This window comes from Vigna unguiculata, chromosome 10 (genome assembly GCF_004118075.2).
Source record: "Vigna unguiculata cultivar IT97K-499-35 chromosome 10, ASM411807v1, whole genome shotgun sequence".
Classification (NCBI taxonomy): domain Eukaryota; kingdom Viridiplantae; phylum Streptophyta; class Magnoliopsida; order Fabales; family Fabaceae; genus Vigna; species Vigna unguiculata.
In genome coordinates this window covers 30,886,633-30,905,445 of record NC_040288.1, presented here as the reverse complement: position 1 = coordinate 30,905,445, position 18,813 = coordinate 30,886,633, and the positions used below count along the sequence as shown (strand labels likewise).

Here is an 18,813-nt window from a genome sequence, read left to right as displayed (position 1 = left end):
AGTGTTTAATGCCATCTTTGTATTTTCTTTTTCAATTTATTCAATTGCTTTAACATTAGTGAAATGTTTGTAATTAACAGAAACCTAACAAAAATTATTTTATGGTTTTATTATAAGAAAATCATATCATATAGACCTGTTTAATTATGGGAGTTATTTTTGTACAGTTAAAAGGCCCTTTCTTTTTTTAAATAACTGAATATATACCTGTACTTGCCAATATGCGTAGGTAAAAATATATTATATCACAGGATTTTAACACAAAAGACAAGGTTTAAATCAACACTAACAATTTGTAGCCTCTGGCCTAGAGAACAATTGGATCTTGAACAATTAAAAGAGGTATTGAAAGTAAAGAGAAGTAGATCAAATGGAAGATAACCCAATTAAATGGAATGAAAAAGCAAAGAAAATATTACAAGAAACTACAAAAAATGACCTTGCTAGAAGTGATTTTTATTGAAAGTTAAGTTTTTCACAGTTTGATGGTGTCAATTGATCCATATAGCTGACCTCAGCTGACAAGGTAAGAATTGGTGGTTATATTTTTAAGTCATTCTGCATGCCATGCCAATGCAAAACATAGAACTTGTCAGGACAAAACATCCTAGTATCCGATATCATTTGCTTTCTCATTCAACACTTGTTGTCGCCATTTCCATGAACAATGATGGATGATCTTCCAGCATGTTATAGCAATCAGCTAGAAGAGCATCAACCAGAGCAAAAGAATCATCACTTGTTTCATAAACCTTCTGATGGAAACTCTTATGGTGAATTTGAGAAGTTCTTGGTAACTCTTAGTGTAAAGCCTGTCATTGAACAGACAAGTGTCGGTAAACCTCAATGGTTTCAATCCAATCGGAAACGGTTTAAAGGTTTGAAAAGTATAAAACAAACTTAAGAATGAGACATTTTTATTCATTAATAAAATAATTTATGTTAAAATAGATCATAATTTTGTTTAAAATTTATTTTTGAGCTTTTTCTGATACAAAATTATCTATTGAGTACTAACAAAATTATTTTGGAGGCCTTTTTTTTTTTCTCGGAGACCTAAAGCAAGGGCTTTACCTACTTGGACCTTAAGACAATCCTGAATCCAATTCACAAGTAAAATGGGTCTGGTCTGTGGCAGTAGTAGCAGCAACCAAAGATTTTGCCCACCATACCATTTTACTGTTGTTCACTTTGGCAGTGATACATGGATGACCTTTATTGAGTCCAATCTCTCACTTGCTTTGGTCAATTTCAAGACAGAATTTACAGTATCAGTTTTCTTCCTACTCCTCCTGAGCCAGAAACAGCAGAATAATTTAGTTGTTGATATTAATATTAAAAAAAATGTAACAAGAATCAAACATGAGTTGATACATGTGAATCATGTCTGGAAGCAATAATATGAAACCAAGAGGCAGAAATAGAAAGCGTCAGCAATTGGATTTAGACAAATGTTTTAAAAAAATATTCTTTCCTTGTCTTGTTGATGCAGTATATTGATCAGATAAAAAAGCTTTTAAATACAAGCATGATCAGAATCCAATATACAAGAGCCAAGAGTTTTATATAGAAGTATTCAGAATTTCTTTAACTTGACCTCTTCATCCCGTAGAGTCTTGAAATAGAACCAACCAAGTGTAGAAGTCATTTAACGTAGGGTTTCAACACCCCAATCCATGCAAGTATTCTCCAAAATGTACATGACATCATTTGAATCAATGTTCTAGCCAATAATTACCATAGTTCTAGTTCTGTACCATATGATTGTTTTCTGGGCATGGAGAATCATAAAAATTAGTCATAAACAATATTATAACAGAAATCATGTTAGTAGATCCATCATTGATCACGTTAAAGATTTGAAATGATAACAGATCATAACCAAGCCATGAGTTGCATACGAGAATTGACCATCATAAAGAGGAAACCTTAAGCAAGGACAAAAAGTGGGGGGTAAACAAGTAAAAATAACAAGATAATCCAACATACTAAAATAATGCACTACATAGTGTTTAATCTCCAAAGCCACACCAATGGAGCTTGGACATTTCACACTTATCTTTTGTGATAATATCTTCATCAAAGTAGAATGCTTGATGAAAACTAAAGGAAAAGGGGATCTCATACAACTTCCAACAATGGGAGAGAAAATCCTGGTCCTGTTTAGCAATGTATAATATTTGACACAATTTAGCAGCATGGCTGGTGTCTTTATCATGAGGCCAGCAGTTTGGATGAAGCATAATTAAATGTATACAGGTGAAGAGAATACAGTGAACATGTGGGTGGCTAACACAATATTTGATGATGTACATAACAAGTCCTCAAGTTTTCCAATGAAGACACTGAAGTAGAGCCACAAATAATAATCAAATACCTAATCTGTGTTCCTCTGTAATAAACTTACAAGTTATACAGAGGAGCATAAGGAGATTGAAAAAATCAGTAAAAAGATGTATGATGGAAGAAAGATGTCTTCATGGTACTTACATATATTTTCTGAAGTAGGATACCCTTGATAGAATGAAAATTTGGTACAGGCTATCCAGGGAAGAGTGTAATTAAATCAGCACAAGAAATAGAGAAAACAAACTGACAAGTTTAGGAAACAAATTCATCTCCATAAGCAGGAATGTCACATATAAACACAAGAAACTCCAGTTGCTTTGTCAATGAAATCAGGCATTCATAAATCCATTCAGACTGTGGATGCAACACATCCTTTGCCACAAACTCTTGCACAATGCCATTGATTTCAATTGAGCTGCAACCAGGAGTCTTTTCTACTCCTCTCTCTTTCATTATATTCCTAACACTCCTTGCCTCCTTCCACATTTTTGCCTCACTGTACATGGTTGCAAGCAACACATAAATACCACTATCTTGAGGATCCATCTCAAGAAGTTTCAAAGCTGCCCTCTCTCCTATTAAAACATTGCCATGAACACGACATGCAAAGAATAAAGCACCCCACACAGCAGCATCTGCTGCAATCGGCATATTTCTAAGAAGCTCTTCTGCTTCCTCCAAATGACCAGCCCTTCCTAAAAGATCCACCATGCACGAGTAGTGCTTAAGCTGAGGGGTTATATTAAAGTTAAATCTCATTTGGGAAAAGTATTTTCGGCCTTCTTCAACTAAACCTCCATGACAACAAGCTGATAAGACACCAAGAAAAGTGATCTCATCAGGTCTTAAGCCACTACGGATCATTTCTGAGAAATAGGATATAGCATCCCTGGCATTCCCATGAAGTGCTAAACCACAAATAATGGCTGTCCAAGTCAAACAATTCTTTTGAGGAACCTCTTGGAAAACCTGGAGAGCCTTTGCAATATTTCCACACTTGGCATACATGTCAACTAGTGCAGTGCCCAATGCAACATCGAGAGAAATACTATGCCTTTTAGTATAATGGTGAAACCATATTCCTACATCAAGTGCTCCTAGTTGTGAGCATGCAGACAAACAGTTAACCATGGTAACTTTATCAGGTTTGATTTTCTTAATTTGCATTTCATGGAACAGTGCCAGTGCCTCTTTACTATTCTTAGCTTGGACACAGCCACTAATGATTGCATTCCAAGGTACAACACTCTCTTCTGGAATTTTATACAGAAGCTCCCGGGCAACATCTAGATAACCAAATCTAGAATATCCCAAAACCATTGTAGTCCATGAAACAAGGGTCTTGTGTGCCATTTTATCAAATAGAATTCGTGCAGCCAATAGGTCTCCACACTTTATATACATGTCCATAAGTGCATTACTGAGTGGGATTGTCAACTCAAGGCCATGTTCTTTGACATAAAGATGAAATTTTCTGCCGAGATTCAAATCCTGCAGTTGAGAACAAGAAGAAATAATCCCAATCATTGTAATCTCATCTGGTTTCACTTTCTCTGCCACCATTTCCTGATAGAGTTTTTTAGCCTCATTAGCTAGCCCTCTTCTAACACATCCCGTAATCATGGCATTCCATGTTACCAAGTCTCTCACACAACCATTGTCGAACACATCATACGCTGCCTTCAACTCTCCATATGAGAGTAACATAGTTATTGATGCATTGTGCACAAATATATCAAATTCAAAACCAAACTTCAACACATGCCCAAGTACTGTATAACCAACACAATTCATAGATGGAAAAGAACAAGCCTTGAGCAATAAAGGATAAGTATGATTATCTGGTTTCATAACACCAGATTGCAACATTCTCTTGTATAACAAAACAGCTCCCTCTAACTCCCCACTTTCCACAAATCCCCTAATTGTAACATTCCAAGAAAACACATTTGGTTCTCGGATCCAATACAAGATCTTGGTACAATACTCAAGGGCCTGCGATTCAGATAAAGCACAGAATGTAACAAGACGACTTGCGGCAAAGCTGTCTTGAACCAAGCCAGTGAGGATCATCTGGGTCTGGATCTGCTTCAACTGGAGCAAGGACTGGCACCTTTCCAAGAGAGAAAGGAGAAGGTTGTTTCGAACGAAGCTGTGGGAGGTGTTCCAATTGATGGGTTTCCCATAAGGAGACAAGGAACGAATATGCAAACAACAAAGGAAACCTAAAAGTGGGATTTTTAAAGGGTATCTGAATCTGAGTTTGTTGACAAACAGGATAAACATGACTTGCCAATGATCTACGAAAGTAAGTTCCAGTGTTTGTTCTCTTACAGGAACAGGGTACCACAACTTTTGAGGAGGCCTAAAAGTGGGGTTGTTGTTGTTGAGGGTACAGAATCTGAATTAGTTCACAAAACAGAATAAACATGGTTTCACAATGATCTACGAAAGTAAGTTCCATTACTTGTTCACTGACATGAACATGGTACCGCGCATTACGCAATAACAAGATAAAGAATCAACAATTGAAGGCTTTTAATCTTCTTCTTTTTATCTAGAGTTATTGAAAGGCAATAATATTCAGTGTCGGGTTTCTCCTAAGTCCGATACATACAGAGATAGCTATAGATATAACAAGTGGGAACAAACAAAATTTTATGTATGCATGATATTGAAGGATTGAAATGAGTAAGGGTTGACAGAGAGAAGAAGAAGAAGAAGAAGGAGGAGGAGGAAGAAGGGTTTACCGTTACCGTTGGTGAAGAAGATGAAGTGTGGTTTTAGTTTGAGAAGGTTTGGAGTTTTCGCGTAACGTCATGAATGGAGAGAGGTTGTGTTGTGTTCTTTCGCAGGTTGTTTTGTTTTTCGTAATTTCATAACTGCAAGCAAAAAATAATAAAACCTTGTTTTTTAATGAAGTCAATAAAATTTAAATAAATTTTTACAATATCCAAAACTAGTGTCTTGGAAGCTCAAGCTAACTAGTTCTAAAAATGATTTGAATTGGATAAATAATTTGACTTTTGTAAATTATATTAAAGAAGTCTAAAATTGTAATAGTATTAATAGATATTAGTTAAAATATTAACTATCGTGTCAAAATATAAATTTCAGTCAAAATTGAATTAAAATTACCTATAAATAAAACTAATATGCATCCCAATTAAATACACTTGCTACGATAATTTCATAAATTTATGTAGTTTTTTAAACTAAGCATGTGAAAAAAATGTTTTCGTTAAATTAAATTTATTTTAAAACATTAAATTTTAATTCCAATGCAATTTAATTAAAAAAAAACTGGTAATTTGTATTTGAGCATTTTGAAGTTTAATATTTTTCATTTGTAAATAGAAGATATTGATACTTGTGTAATTTTTTATTTCAAAAATTATCCTTATATAATTAACGTGCAAAGAAAAAAAATATAATGTTAATTAACTTTTAAATTTGAAACTAAATACTTTAATTCTTCATTGTATAAAAGAGAGGATTTATAATATTAATTATTTTTTACCTAAAGTAAATAAGAATATTTCCGTAATATAATCTCTTAAGTCTATTAATACTGACTACATCAATATAATACCAAAATTATGATAATATTTTATGTAAAAAATATACCTTCAACTCAAAACTATATAAATAAAATATTTATCTAAAAGTAAAAATAGTCATCTAAATTTAAAAATGATATCATATACATTAAAAAATAATTAAAACTTCAATAATATCTCATGTGCATCCATCTCTCAACCAACATGCATCTCTAAAAACCTAGTAAGAAAAAAAATGAATCTTAATACACGATTATTAAATTTGGTTACTCTAAATGGTATCAATTTTTCATTGACGTATGTAATTTGATCCAAGTGAATACTACCTTATTATGTAATGCAGAGTAATAATGTCAAAGAATGCTATCAAGCCAAATTTCCAGAATCATAATATACAAATGGGGGAAAAGAAGTATGTCAAGACTTACACAGATGTTATCATTAACACTTATGTCATGCATGGTAAGAGATTAAACAATCAGAAATGTGGATGTGAAAGATGAAAACCTTAACATATATCTAGAGGTTATGCAGAAGATTGCTAAAAGCATAAGATTTAAATGCAAAATTTCCTTGCCTTTTTTCCTTTTTTCCTATTCTAAGTGGTAAAGTTTTGCTTACAGCATAATCAATTTGTATCTGTTCCCAACTCACTCCCGTTTTCATTTCTACCAACCATAATTATAATGTTGCTCATTGCAGTGACATTGCTTTGCTTGAATTTCTTGACTTATTGCTTGATGCCAATGACCAGTTTCCACAGCAAAGCAACAAAGGGGACACATTTTTTCACGAAAAATTGAAAATTAGGCCACGGATGTCACTAGGTCAAATCATAGATAAGTTCAAACCGAGGCTTGTCCTGTAGAGAATCTTCAAACAGGGGCTGAAGCCACATGGAAGTTCAAGCAGTGTCACTGTTGCAATGATGCTTGAATTATAGATGTAAGAGATGGATGAATACGAGCTGTTCTTAAGGAACGTGCTTCACTTTTTCCTTCAGCATACTCTTCTCCCAGCGGCCACCTTGGGCGTATATCATACTGAAATAAATCATAATTCAACAAATTTCAGAGGCTAGTGAAGCACAAGCATAGTAAATAACTCAGGTTAACTCAAATTGAGAGAAGAGAAGGTCCAGTGTTGCACTAAATTCATGTGAATTTTACATTATTAACAGTAACATCAACAAAAAGCATCATTTATAAGTATGCTAAATCCTGTGGCCTAGTACATTTGGTTCAAAATGAAAGGCTTAATTGCACTTTTGATTATCAGGCTATTATAATTGTGCGATTTTAGTTTTCCAGGTTTAAGTTGTGCCAACCGAGTTCTTGAGGTATTGTAAACTTGCTATTTGAGCCCCTCAGGTTCCCATTGGATCCATTCCCTAATTGTGAAATTGTAATACCCCATACATGTTATAAATTGACGCGATGTAAGCAGATTTCAATTTTGAAAAGGACTAAAGTCAAACAGTTGTGATGAGTAGATGGCATAACTAAAATTGCACATTTATAGTACCAGTTTAATTGATACAAATCCAAAGGAATAAAATCACAACCGTGATACGTGAAAAACCCAAAGCACAATCACGCAAACAATGGATTAGATACGGATATAGAAAAGAATTATAAGAGGTTAAAATCATCTCGACAGAATTCCCCAAATGAGTTCATAGCAAGATTCACCCACAAATGGATATAACATTTTTTTTGACTTGGTTTAAATTATAACTCATCTTGATGGTATAAAAAAGTGTCGACCATACATCTTTTTTCAAAGTTTAAATATGTTGAGTACTATAAAATGAGTAAATTTATGTTTTGGCCACAACAAATCTTTTTCTTTATTTTTCATCATTGCAAAATTTGAAATAGTTATACTTAGTCCTTATAAAATGTATGAATTTTGACTTTATTTTATTTCCTGTAAAATATTTCTCATTTTTTTTATCTTTCTAAAATTTGAAATCTCTAATTTTTGTTAGAATAGATAAATAGGTAAATAATATATATTTTAAAGGTGTTATATACTCACACTAGATAACAACATTAGTAAACATCGCTTGGAATACTCGCTTGACTTTTCATTTAACACAAAAAACGTCATAATAACTATGTGTAGAGAAATGGTTTTCAATTTTAGTGAGATTAAAAACAAATAAAATATTTACATGGAACAAAATTAAAAAACTTAGTTTACAGGGTCTAAAAGCTTATTTCAAGTTTTTAATTAAATAAATTAGGCTTAAATATGCTTAGTCCTAATAGGATTAGTGTACTTGGATTTTGGACCCTGTAAAATTTACTTTTTGTTTTCAGTCCTTGGTTATTACGTGACACTGGTTAACTGCTTATGTGTCAAGTAATCATTCTAGGCAGCGTCAGCTAATATGTTAGAATGTCAGCAAGTAACTTTAAAAAAACTTTTAAGATGCCTACAACGCTATTTGTCTATCCTAAATTGATTTTAGAGATCAAAATTAGAATTTTGGAAGGATGAAAGACAAAGAAAAATAATGTACAAGGATTAAAATCAATTATTTTAAATTTTTCAGGGATGAAAAACAAAAAACGGGACCAAAAAAACAAAACTCACTCATTTTACAAGAACAAGATATATAGTTAAGATAATAAACTACCCAAATCCATCGAGAGAATCATGATAGGAAAGAAAATTCAGCTGATATAAAAGTGCTTTAATCAATAAATTGTCAATGTTATAGAAAACACACCACAAAGTCTTCAGGTTCTTCGGCAGGCGGAGGAGGGTCATATCTTCCCATGCGGAAATGCTCAATACCAGTCCAAGCAATCATTACACCTATTCAGTTCAAAAGCTTTCATGAACTATAACAAACTTGTCCATATTGAATTTGAATTAGTACCATCCTAATCAGTTTTTTAAACATTGGATAAAAAAGATAGATAAACGAAATGAAAATTCATGCAACAACTAATTTTGGATTGCCAAAATATCAACAAAGGAGAGAATTGAAATATTACAAATGAGAAATGGAGTGCTTTTTTTATATCTTCATGAAGCGCATCAAGGAGACGGAATATGGGGAAAGGACTCGCACTAGATTTCATCATCTATAACATTTGTCAATGCCATTCCACATGGGTTAATGGAAGTTTGGCTGACACCTGTTTCCCCTCAACGGAAATACGATTTCTATATAATATGATACAGCTTGATCTTCTAATTGCTAGTTTAGTACTACATTCTAAGTCCACTTTAATTATGAGTTTCAAGTGATATACAATGATTTATGCTGCTTTAAAACGCACATGTTCAAGGTTATATATATATATATACATATATATATATATATATATATGAATTTCAAAAATTTTGTAAGATCTTATAATCTTGGGTAAGATGTCGACTTTGAATACCTTGGACATGCTCACAAGGCAGATTTTAACTTGGAAAGACCGGGGTTTAACTGTTTCAATTTATCAAAATTTGGATTTCCTAACTGAGTATTGGGGGTGGGGATCTACCGTTGATCCAAAAGGAGAAGGCTTGATCAAGTGATAGAGGTCATGAGACTCACATCCGTAGCAAATCGTTTGTTCCACCTCCAATTCCTCGAGGAAATAGAATCTTTAGTAAAACAAAATCACACAATTAGGAGACCTTGTAAGTTAATGATTGACAATAGCTTAAAGGGAGTCCCGAGAACATAAAGAATAGCAAGAGAATGCAGAGGATGGACGATATCAAGACCCTAGGACTGTGTTTAAGATCCATTTGCCAAGGTAAATAACCAGAAATAGAAAGAGAAGAAAAAAGTTATTTATTACCAAATTTACGATCGATGGCTCCAAAATGAAGGATCTAGAGCCCAAATAGTAAAAGATGTCAATGACAGAAATATTGGGATGTGTAACAGAAGCAGTCGAACATGAGGCTTAACAATCCCCATACCATCGTAGGAAATCATTGAAGATTGTTGATGGCATGTTGTGAGCGGGAGCAGATTATGCAGCACAAACTGGGCAAGAGGATCGGTAGAAGCAAAGTTCACCACTTTAGCTATTTTAGAGGGTCGACAATGCAGAGCATAATAGTTATCAATGTTGTGACAATGGTCACACTTCAGTCTTGTCCCATTATTTTTACGAGTGACACAATCACCTACTTGAGAGATCAAGCTAAAGAGCTACTCTTTTTTCTTTGCATGCATGATAACACAGTGGTTTTGTTTTTCTCAATTACTCTCTATACAATTCTAATTTCTAACATGGGCACTTTTTTATTCGGTTATCTAATACAACCCTTACTTAATCTGACTTCGGACAGTTAAATTTGTAATGAACTACGGTATCGATACAGTTAGCTTTCACAAATAAAACCAAAATTAAGAATAAATCATTACCATTATCAGTACAGAGCTGAGGAGGAGGGCATAAAAGTTGCAGGCCATTCTTCTTTGCAACCATATCAAGTCGGGCCCGTACATATTGATTTGATGCAACCCCACCAGAGACAACCTACAACAAAAATGACAGGTAATGGCATTTAGATTTTTAGTACAAAGGAGGACTGATGTTATTGGACCCGGCAACATTTAGATTCCAAAATACCAAGTGTCTTATAGAAGGCTCCATCTTCAATGCCCATTGTATTGCTCGGTCACACCTTTCTTCAAGATGTAACACAGCAGTTCGCTGCTTAACATGTAGAAAATGAAATACATTAAAGTTATATGACACATGTTAAAATATATGGGTTAAAGGTGAATGAAAAAGAAGATGAGGAAATTTTAATCTGGAGTACATTAAATAGACTTGAAAGGATACACTCGCAATCTACAAACTGTACGAAAATATAACAAACCTGAAAAGAAGCAGCAATATCAGCCCGTGACAGTCTATCTTCCTTACTTGCCGAAGTGATTGGAATTTTGGCATCACTGTCAATTTCCCATATTCATATACTCGTGAGTAGGCAAAAATAAAAATAAAAAAAAAATGTCGGCTTAATTTAATTTTACGAATGCATCACAAAAATACTTCTTGCATTAGGCATTGCACTTTGCAAGATGAGTCATTTAGTTATCCTGTAAGTGAATGCTACATCTACAATAATAAAATATTAGCAGTGATCTGACAATGAGAAAAAATAAAAGATAACACTGAACAGAATGTGGTATGGTAGTCAGGCATTTCTTCAATGCAGAATGTTTTTTACATTAAATTAAATTTGTGCTGTACAAAAATAAAAGGATAACATTAAACAGAATACGATAACTAGACATTTCTTCAATACAGAATTTTTTATGTTGAATTAAATTTGCACTACTAACCACTAGACAAAATAAAGTTGATAAGATATGGGATAAACTGTCAATCAAGTTACAGCATTGTTCCATGTACTTACATCTTTTTGGACTCAATTGCCAGCCGTACTTGGGTTTTAAGACCAGCATAGGAGAAGTTGCAATCTTTGTGCTGCTTCATTGGAATCTAGAATGACAAAGTAATAAACTTAAATCTCCACTAGAAGGAGGATATCCGCCAAAGCAATGTCAGAAAAGATAGATATTCAACATAAGCCAACGATCACAAGCTAGGGGAGGGTAGAAGAGTATAAGATTTTGCAGCTAACTTACAGAAAACTTGACTGATTCAGCATTTCCCTCCATAGCAAGCTTCTCAATAGCAGGACCACCACTTCTCCTCAAATCAAGTCCAAGCCATTTTGCTGTTTTGTCGTATGCCTCACCAATAGCATCATCTATTGTAGTTCCAAGTTGTATGTATTGTCCAAGATCACGTGCAAGAATGAGTAAATTGTGCCCCCCTATCAATATAGCTCACACAAGTTAGCCTAGTGTAATTATACCTAAAGAATACAGTCAGCAGAGCTGTATCAAATCACAGTTTTGCAACTGGACTAGTCAGAGACTACCCCAAGAATCACCACCGTAAATGACATTTATCAAAATGTGAGTGTAACAAACAAAGCATATATGAAACGGGAGTGTAAGAACAAAGAATACATGAAAATGTTGAAAAGTGTGAAAAAGAGATAATAGAAGTCGACAGAGAAATGAGAGAGATGAAGGGCATAGTTATGAGAATTTATGTTCCATTCTCTGATAACCACAGAGATGAGTCAACATGTTTATTGTGAGTCAGTTACAGTCATCGTTATCATTGTATTCTAGTAGTTTGAAACAGATGTCACTGTCAGGTTGTTATAACTGTCCAAAATTTTAACCTTTTGATAATGATGGCAATAAAAAACTACTCTAATAGAATAGAACAGATAAGAAATGTTGTAACTTCTTAGAAAATAGACCGTAAGTCTAACTCAACTTCACAAAACAGATTTGATAAAGCAAGATTTGCATTCATTTATAAATTATAATTTGGTTATAGAATCAACTAGATATATCTCGAGTGTGGGAATAGAGGGATGCCCAATAGCGAATGTCATGAAGGCTCAAGAAACTTCACTAAGACAAGCTTTGATACCATCGTAGAAAGTGAGGCTTAAGTATAACTCAACCTCACAAATCTAACTTGAATTCACTTATATATAATAATTTTGTCATATTTTTAGTCGATCTGAAACCAGTTATTTCAAACTAAGACTAGATATTTGTAAATGGTCTAATAACGACTTGATAATGGGTGGTACCGTAGGCTTAACAAACCTTGTTAGGATAGACTTTGATATCATCTTAAAAACTGGACTTTAAACCTAATTCAATCACAAACGGCTCTTAAGGTGAAATTTCTACTTGTATATTGTAATTTTGTCATATCCCTGGTTGATAGGAGATCTCCTATATCACTGATTAACTATATGATAGAAGGAGTCATACACTAAGATTTATAAACGATGGTGTATAGATATCAAAATTGCAGTTGTACAGCAGTCAGACCCATCTCAGCAACCGACTCAGTAACAGAATCTACTATGGTTAAAAGCTCTACATAATTAGGGCAGAAAACAAAATTATCTAACTGTAGTTATTTACTAACAAGTATACATAACAGATTTATTTATAAATAATTGGAAAGAATGAAGAATGCAGGTGGAAAACATGACCCTCTTATGAAAAGATAAGCGAAAGAAGATTACAAAATAATTGGAATTCAACAATATAATTAGGGGTAGATTGTGAGTCTGCACAATCCACACAATATGTCTATATATTGGTTCTGGAATGAATAGGAATGGTTCAATCCTAATCATAAGATACATAATCCCTACTTAGTTCCTAAGATGTTACTAATTGATTCTGCCATATATACACACAAGTGTATGATATACTACCACAAATATCTAGCATACATCACAAACATCCATGCTCATGGAATGTCTAAAGCACATCTATATCAATAGCATTTCCTTGCCAAATATGTTGGTCACATCTTATGTACATTTATTATGCACGTCTTCAAAATTTCCTGGCAAGGCTTGACTGAAGGTATTCATTATCATAACAAAAAATTAAGTATCGACCAGAAAACTACTCATGTTCAAAATCACAAGCACTGAAAATTTCCCCAGCCTAATTTATTTATACCACATGGACCTAATTACCCGTGCTGCCATGCCACAGATTCCAAATTCCTTGAAACCCAAACAATAACCAGAAACCATGATTCCATGGTCCAAGAAAGAAAAATAGACAGACCTGAGTAAGAAAAATTCTAGAATATTAAAACCCAAAAACAGGAGTGTTACCTGAAATAAGTAGGGCCATGAAAGGAAACTGCAAATCTTTCTCAATTAACCTAAAACAAAAAGATACGTATGACTCAACAGAAAGTGTAATTTCCTATGGAACACTAAAAGAAATGGTAGAAGCATAAAACACACAGAAACTAAAGGTGTGTTGGATTGTGTTTGGTTCTTTAGTTTTGAAATCTAATTTATAATATAAAACTGATTTTCAGAAAATAAAAGAGAGGGAAGGAGATATGAAAGTATAAGGAAAAACATGTGTAATAGAAAACAAAAACTTAAAGAGATGTTTTTTATTTTCTGATTCCAAAAAAAAGATAGAGATATTATTTTTTAAATTTTTTTTCTAAGTCGACTATTATCAAACAAGTTTTTCTTGTTTCTCTATTTTTAAAAACAGGAGACCCTAAGTATCCATTTCATATATTAATAGCATGTCTCAGCATCTATCTATTAAGCAGAATTACATATTCATTAGAGAACTATCCCTTTACCTGGCCACCAGAGCATGAGCTTCCATGTGATGTACGCCAATAATTGGTAAATTAAATCCGCCAGCAATTCTCCTGGCTTTCTGAACCCCCACTGCATTGTACAAGCAAATACTGAGGAATATATAATGAATATTAAGAATTCTTCTAAAGCATATGAATGATAAGAAAATAAAATGCAGTCATGGATAATTATGACTGAGATATGCCTTCCAACGATTACCTGAAGTCGAAAACAGACATTCATATATCATGCCTACAGTTTGAACATTCAATTTTTAATATCTGAGACTGAGCTTGACAAATTTCATTGTATTTTGAGGCACAGTTGCCCAAATTACAAAATGAGACACTGTCAATAATTTCGTGCTGTCTACAAGAAAATTGAGGGAGGGGGAGAAAAACTTACTGTCAATTTTCATGCAAATACTCTTTGTGGTACTTTTACCTAAAATAGTGGTTTTATAACATAAGAAGCTAAGTTGGAGAATCAGAAAGCTACAACTTGAATTGATATTATCGATCAGATAAGTTTAGTTAAATAGCATCTCCACCAAGCTACATGTACATTAATATTTCTTCACAATTAATGTCCATACTTTTTAACAGGCCTTATCTTGCTGATGCTGAAATTACATGATATCATGTGTTGTTGGTAATTACACTATTTAATTTATTATTGAAAGATTAGAGTCATAGGAGGTAGTCTATTTTTTATTCTCATTCTAGTAAATGTAAAATGTATTTATTCTTCTAAATATAACTATTAAGTCTCTAGACGATGAGTATTCTCAATTGAAATTCACTCACTGAACTTCTGTCTAATTTTTGCAATTCCATTCTTAAAGTTTCTTAAGATCATGCATTACCACGAAGGCAGAGACTCAATCCAGGACCAATAGTAACAGCAACAGCAGTGAGATCTTTCTCAGTCATATAAGCTTTATCAAGGGCTTCTTGCACAACCTATCCAGAGGTTATGCCCATGTCAATAATCATATAGAAAGGGAAAGAGAGGGAGAAAGGGAGGCAATGAAAAACGTATAAGTAGCCATATTAAACATCTATTTGAAAACCTGGTGGCACTCTCCAAACATCATTCTATAGCACCCAAAGGCAGAAGTTACTTACATTCCACCCTGGTTATGTTTTAAGGAATTCCACCAGCAACCTAGACAATCCCTAGGAAGATGTATAGCATTGAAGCCTAATATGCAAGGCAATATTGTAAATGTGCATAAATAACTAAACTTACACAAGCTGTTTACAAAGGGTGTGTGTGTGCAGTCACTATCAAAAGGTTCCAAAAATTAGTGTGTGAAAATACTCAGGACATAAATAGTGTGCCCTATGTGTTCTTGCTGCTGGGATACACTACGAACAGAACAGTAATGATGTACCTTGTCTATAACTTGTGAGTGAGCTTCTTCTGCCATTTTTGGAGCAACGCCTCCATATTTTGCAAGCAGATCTGCCTTAATTTGGACAAGTTACATAGTTAGAAAAAAATACGAATAAATAGAAAATTAAGTCACTGATAGGAATAAACCTGTTAGGACAAAGGAAAAGAAGCACCATGTTGGTAGCAGGAATCATTACCACCGTTTAATCTTGGATGTAAGGATAAATTCAGTATAAAGAAATCTATTTATTTTCTTTATTTAAACTTTTCATGTTGTGGAAGATATAAGGTGATATTCTTTCATAATGAGCACATAGTAGAACCATAAAAGATTACATCACATGTTTTACAAGATTAAATTCTATATTTTTTTATTCAAATACAAAAGTGATCAAACATTTAACTATTGACTTCATGAAGAAACAAGTGAAAACCACATAATAACAACATTTCTAAAAGCATCCAATAGAGGATACTACATAAGCATTTTTCATGTTCAATAAAATCAAGTGCTTCATAACAGCAGACCAACACCCTCTGTGCATACATCTCATAATGATCAATAAGCTTTCGCGAAGTAGCAAAATCAATTTAACCAAACTTAGTTCTTAATTCTAGTTTAGACAACAATGAAAATTACCTCTGCAATATTCTTATGGGGACCCTTTCGACTAGGTCATTATTACATCATAGTATGCTTCCCTAGGATATCCCTTATAAGTTTTTTTTGTTTATGGCCTGGATTAGGCATAGCATTAGCACATTCAGATAACACTCCCACCACCCACCTATCAGATATTTCAGCTGAAGCGGAATGCATTAGACCACAATTTTCAGTACAACCAGTAAGCTTAACCGGTAAGCATCATGAAAATGTTTCTTTAACCCTTATGACCCAATTTACCAGTTTTACAGTTCTGTGATGGACTGTGTAAAACAACCAAGAAAGAAAGGTGTAAAAGAAGAGAGAAACAAAGAGCATGATGCTTACCCATCATCCGTTAATAAGTGGACTTTAAATCTAATTCAACCCATATTATAAGATAAGGTGAAGTTCACTTATATACTATTATGAAATGACCTTGTCCCTTAGGCCAATATGGCCAATATGGGACTTTCAACACCATCAACATTCCAACTCGAACAAAAGAGTACGTAGAATAAAATCTAGCATCAATCTCAACAATACTCACATATTCTTACACCGGACTAAGACAGCACGAAAGGGAATTCAGCAAATATAACACAATTATACGACACCGTACCTGAGATGACACCACTTGGCTCAGAATCTCACCGTCGCTTCTCACCTATACCACACACAGAAACCATTAAGCGACAAACCAAACCGTCACACGGAAAATAGTTAACGAAAGGCAAGCGCGGATTACATACGACAGCCGCAGCGGTGTCGTCGCAGCTAGTTTCGATCCCCAAAACGACGACATCGTCATGGCGTTTCGAAGAGGAGGAGGTTGTGCTGGAAGATGTCGTAAATGGCGATTTGAGTGGAAGTTGGTTTCTACGGAGATTGGTGAGTGCGCAGAAAAGCGAAGGTGGCTTTGGTAAGAGCTTTATACGCAAAAGTGTTGATGGAGACGCCATTGTAACGAGAGAGAGTAGCATTTTTGCAGAGAGGGTGAAGAAAGAAAGAAGAGAACAGAGAAGGAAGCACTCCAAACATTTCAACGAATCTCCATTGCACACGTGGCTTTAAAAATTTAACAGATAAATAATCTCCCAAATCATTCCATATGGTTTATTTTATTTTAATTAGGTTTTATAATGCCACGCCACCTAATTTTTTAATATCAATATAATTTATAAGATTCATATTTATTTATACTTCAATGCACATAGAATTTTTAGAATAATTTTAAGTTTAACAACTTCAATATAACAATTGTATCTATACTACCAATATTATTATATAAAAAGCAGTGTTGTTTATTTTTATCCTTTTAATAATTGTTTTTTTAAACTAAAATCATTTAACTCGATTTTTAAAATTAATTAATTTTTATTTGAACATTTTTTTAAAATTTAATTATTTTTTAAACTAAAATAACTATTTACAATAAAATTATTTATGTTTGTATATATGAAAAAAAGTGAATACAATGTTGTATTAAATGTGTTTTTACTATAATATAAAATTTGTATATATTATAAAATAAATTTGATTTAATGTATACATTTTAAATTATGATGTTCTTAAACAAATTGGTTATGGAAAGTTAGAGTTTTCTTTGTATCTTTGTATTTTTGTATTGTATGATGGTATAATATTTTTTCATAAGTTCTAATGTTCTCTTATAATATCTAAATAATGAATTTATTGGTTTGATATTTTTTTAGAATATTTAGTTAGTAATTTATTTCTTAGATTAGTTTTATGATTTACTTTAATTTTTATATTTTTTTTATTCAATTGAGTTTTGATATTTTTTTATATGGAGCTAAGTTATATATTTCTTTAAATTTCGGTTAACACGTCTAAAAATGTCACGTGTCAAAATTTAGGAATTATATATCAAATCAAAGGACTGAAAGATAAAAGATGAATTAAATTTTGACACGTGACACAATTTAAATGAATTTAATTTCAATTTAATAACATGGACCAAATTAACTTTATTTAAAAATATATTGAGACTCAATTGTATAAAAAAAAATATAAAAACTAAAGTAAATCATAAGCTTAAATATAATTAAACGTTTTTGAAAACGTTATGGAGGTTTTTATATTTTCATTTGTAGAGAAAATTGAAATAGTGATTCATTCTATAATTATCTTGAAGAAATAAGATAAAGTTTTCTCAAGTGGTCCATCAATTCTTCCATTCTACAAGTCTTCTCATCATTTTCTCTTTTAGTTTTGGTTATTGTTCATATATCAAATTATTTGTTTGATCCTATCTTCTTAATTCCAATTTGTTTATGATTTGATATTATGTTACATACATTTTTTTATCCACCTCTATTCTACATGTGCTTTTGTGCTTAAATTCACTTAATTGTTTTGTGATCATATATATGAAATCATTGACTCATGTTTCTCATGCTCTTATTCATTATTTGAAACCATGGGAGATTCATGTCATGCCTTGTTTATGTGTAATATGTTTAAGTACTTCTATGCTTATATACCTCCTATGACTTTGTGACTTAATTCTCTGAGACAAATTATTGCAACTTCTATTTATCCTTTAAATGGTGGCATCAAGAGTTAGAAGTGAAATCCTATAGAACTAATTCCTTCTCAATTTTCAAACCATGACAAAACGTTGCACTT

At 32.9% G+C, this 18,813-nt stretch overlaps 2 protein-coding genes across 5 annotated transcripts; both read right to left on the bottom strand.

Annotated features, from left to right (window-relative positions):
* Window positions 1-440: 440 nt before the first annotated feature.
* Window positions 441-5,221, bottom strand: LOC114166200 (pentatricopeptide repeat-containing protein At2g22410, mitochondrial). 3 transcript variants are annotated; one of them, XR_003599870.1, is made up of 4 exons: window positions 5,100-5,221; window positions 1,598-1,771; window positions 1,075-1,292; window positions 441-812 (listed from the first exon to the last, which is right to left on the bottom strand). XR_003599870.1 is itself a non-coding variant. In XM_028050886.1 (4 exons), the coding sequence occupies exon 1, from the start codon at window positions 4,633-4,635 to the stop codon at window positions 2,602-2,604; it is 2,034 nt and encodes a 677-aa protein (XP_027906687.1). In that variant the 5' UTR covers window positions 4,636-5,221; the 3' UTR covers window positions 441-812; window positions 1,075-1,292; window positions 1,598-1,771; window positions 2,491-2,601. The 3 variants fall into 3 exon arrangements, 2 of the variants coding, with proteins under 2 accessions (XP_027906687.1, XP_027906688.1); XM_028050886.1 differs by having other exon boundaries at window positions 2,491-5,221; XM_028050887.1 differs by having other exon boundaries at window positions 1,079-1,292; window positions 2,491-5,221.
* Window positions 5,222-6,270: 1,049 nt separating this feature from the next.
* LOC114167611 (probable tRNA N6-adenosine threonylcarbamoyltransferase, mitochondrial) lies at window positions 6,271-17,220 on the bottom strand. Of its 2 annotated transcripts, XM_028052717.1 has the most exons (14): window positions 16,914-17,220; window positions 16,784-16,828; window positions 15,517-15,591; window positions 14,986-15,082; window positions 14,340-14,372; window positions 14,120-14,210; window positions 13,626-13,675; window positions 11,536-11,726; window positions 11,304-11,389; window positions 10,761-10,836; window positions 10,508-10,591; window positions 10,300-10,414; window positions 8,647-8,735; window positions 6,271-6,952 (listed from the first exon to the last, which is right to left on the bottom strand). In XM_028052717.1, the coding sequence occupies exons 1-14, from the start codon at window positions 17,142-17,144 to the stop codon at window positions 6,824-6,826; spliced, it is 1,392 nt and encodes a 463-aa protein (XP_027908518.1). In that variant the 5' UTR covers window positions 17,145-17,220; the 3' UTR covers window positions 6,271-6,823. The 2 variants fall into 2 exon arrangements, with proteins under 2 accessions (XP_027908518.1, XP_027908519.1); XM_028052718.1 differs by lacking the exon at window positions 14,340-14,372 and having other exon boundaries at window positions 16,914-17,219.
* Between the last annotated feature and the right edge of the window lie 1,593 nt (window positions 17,221-18,813).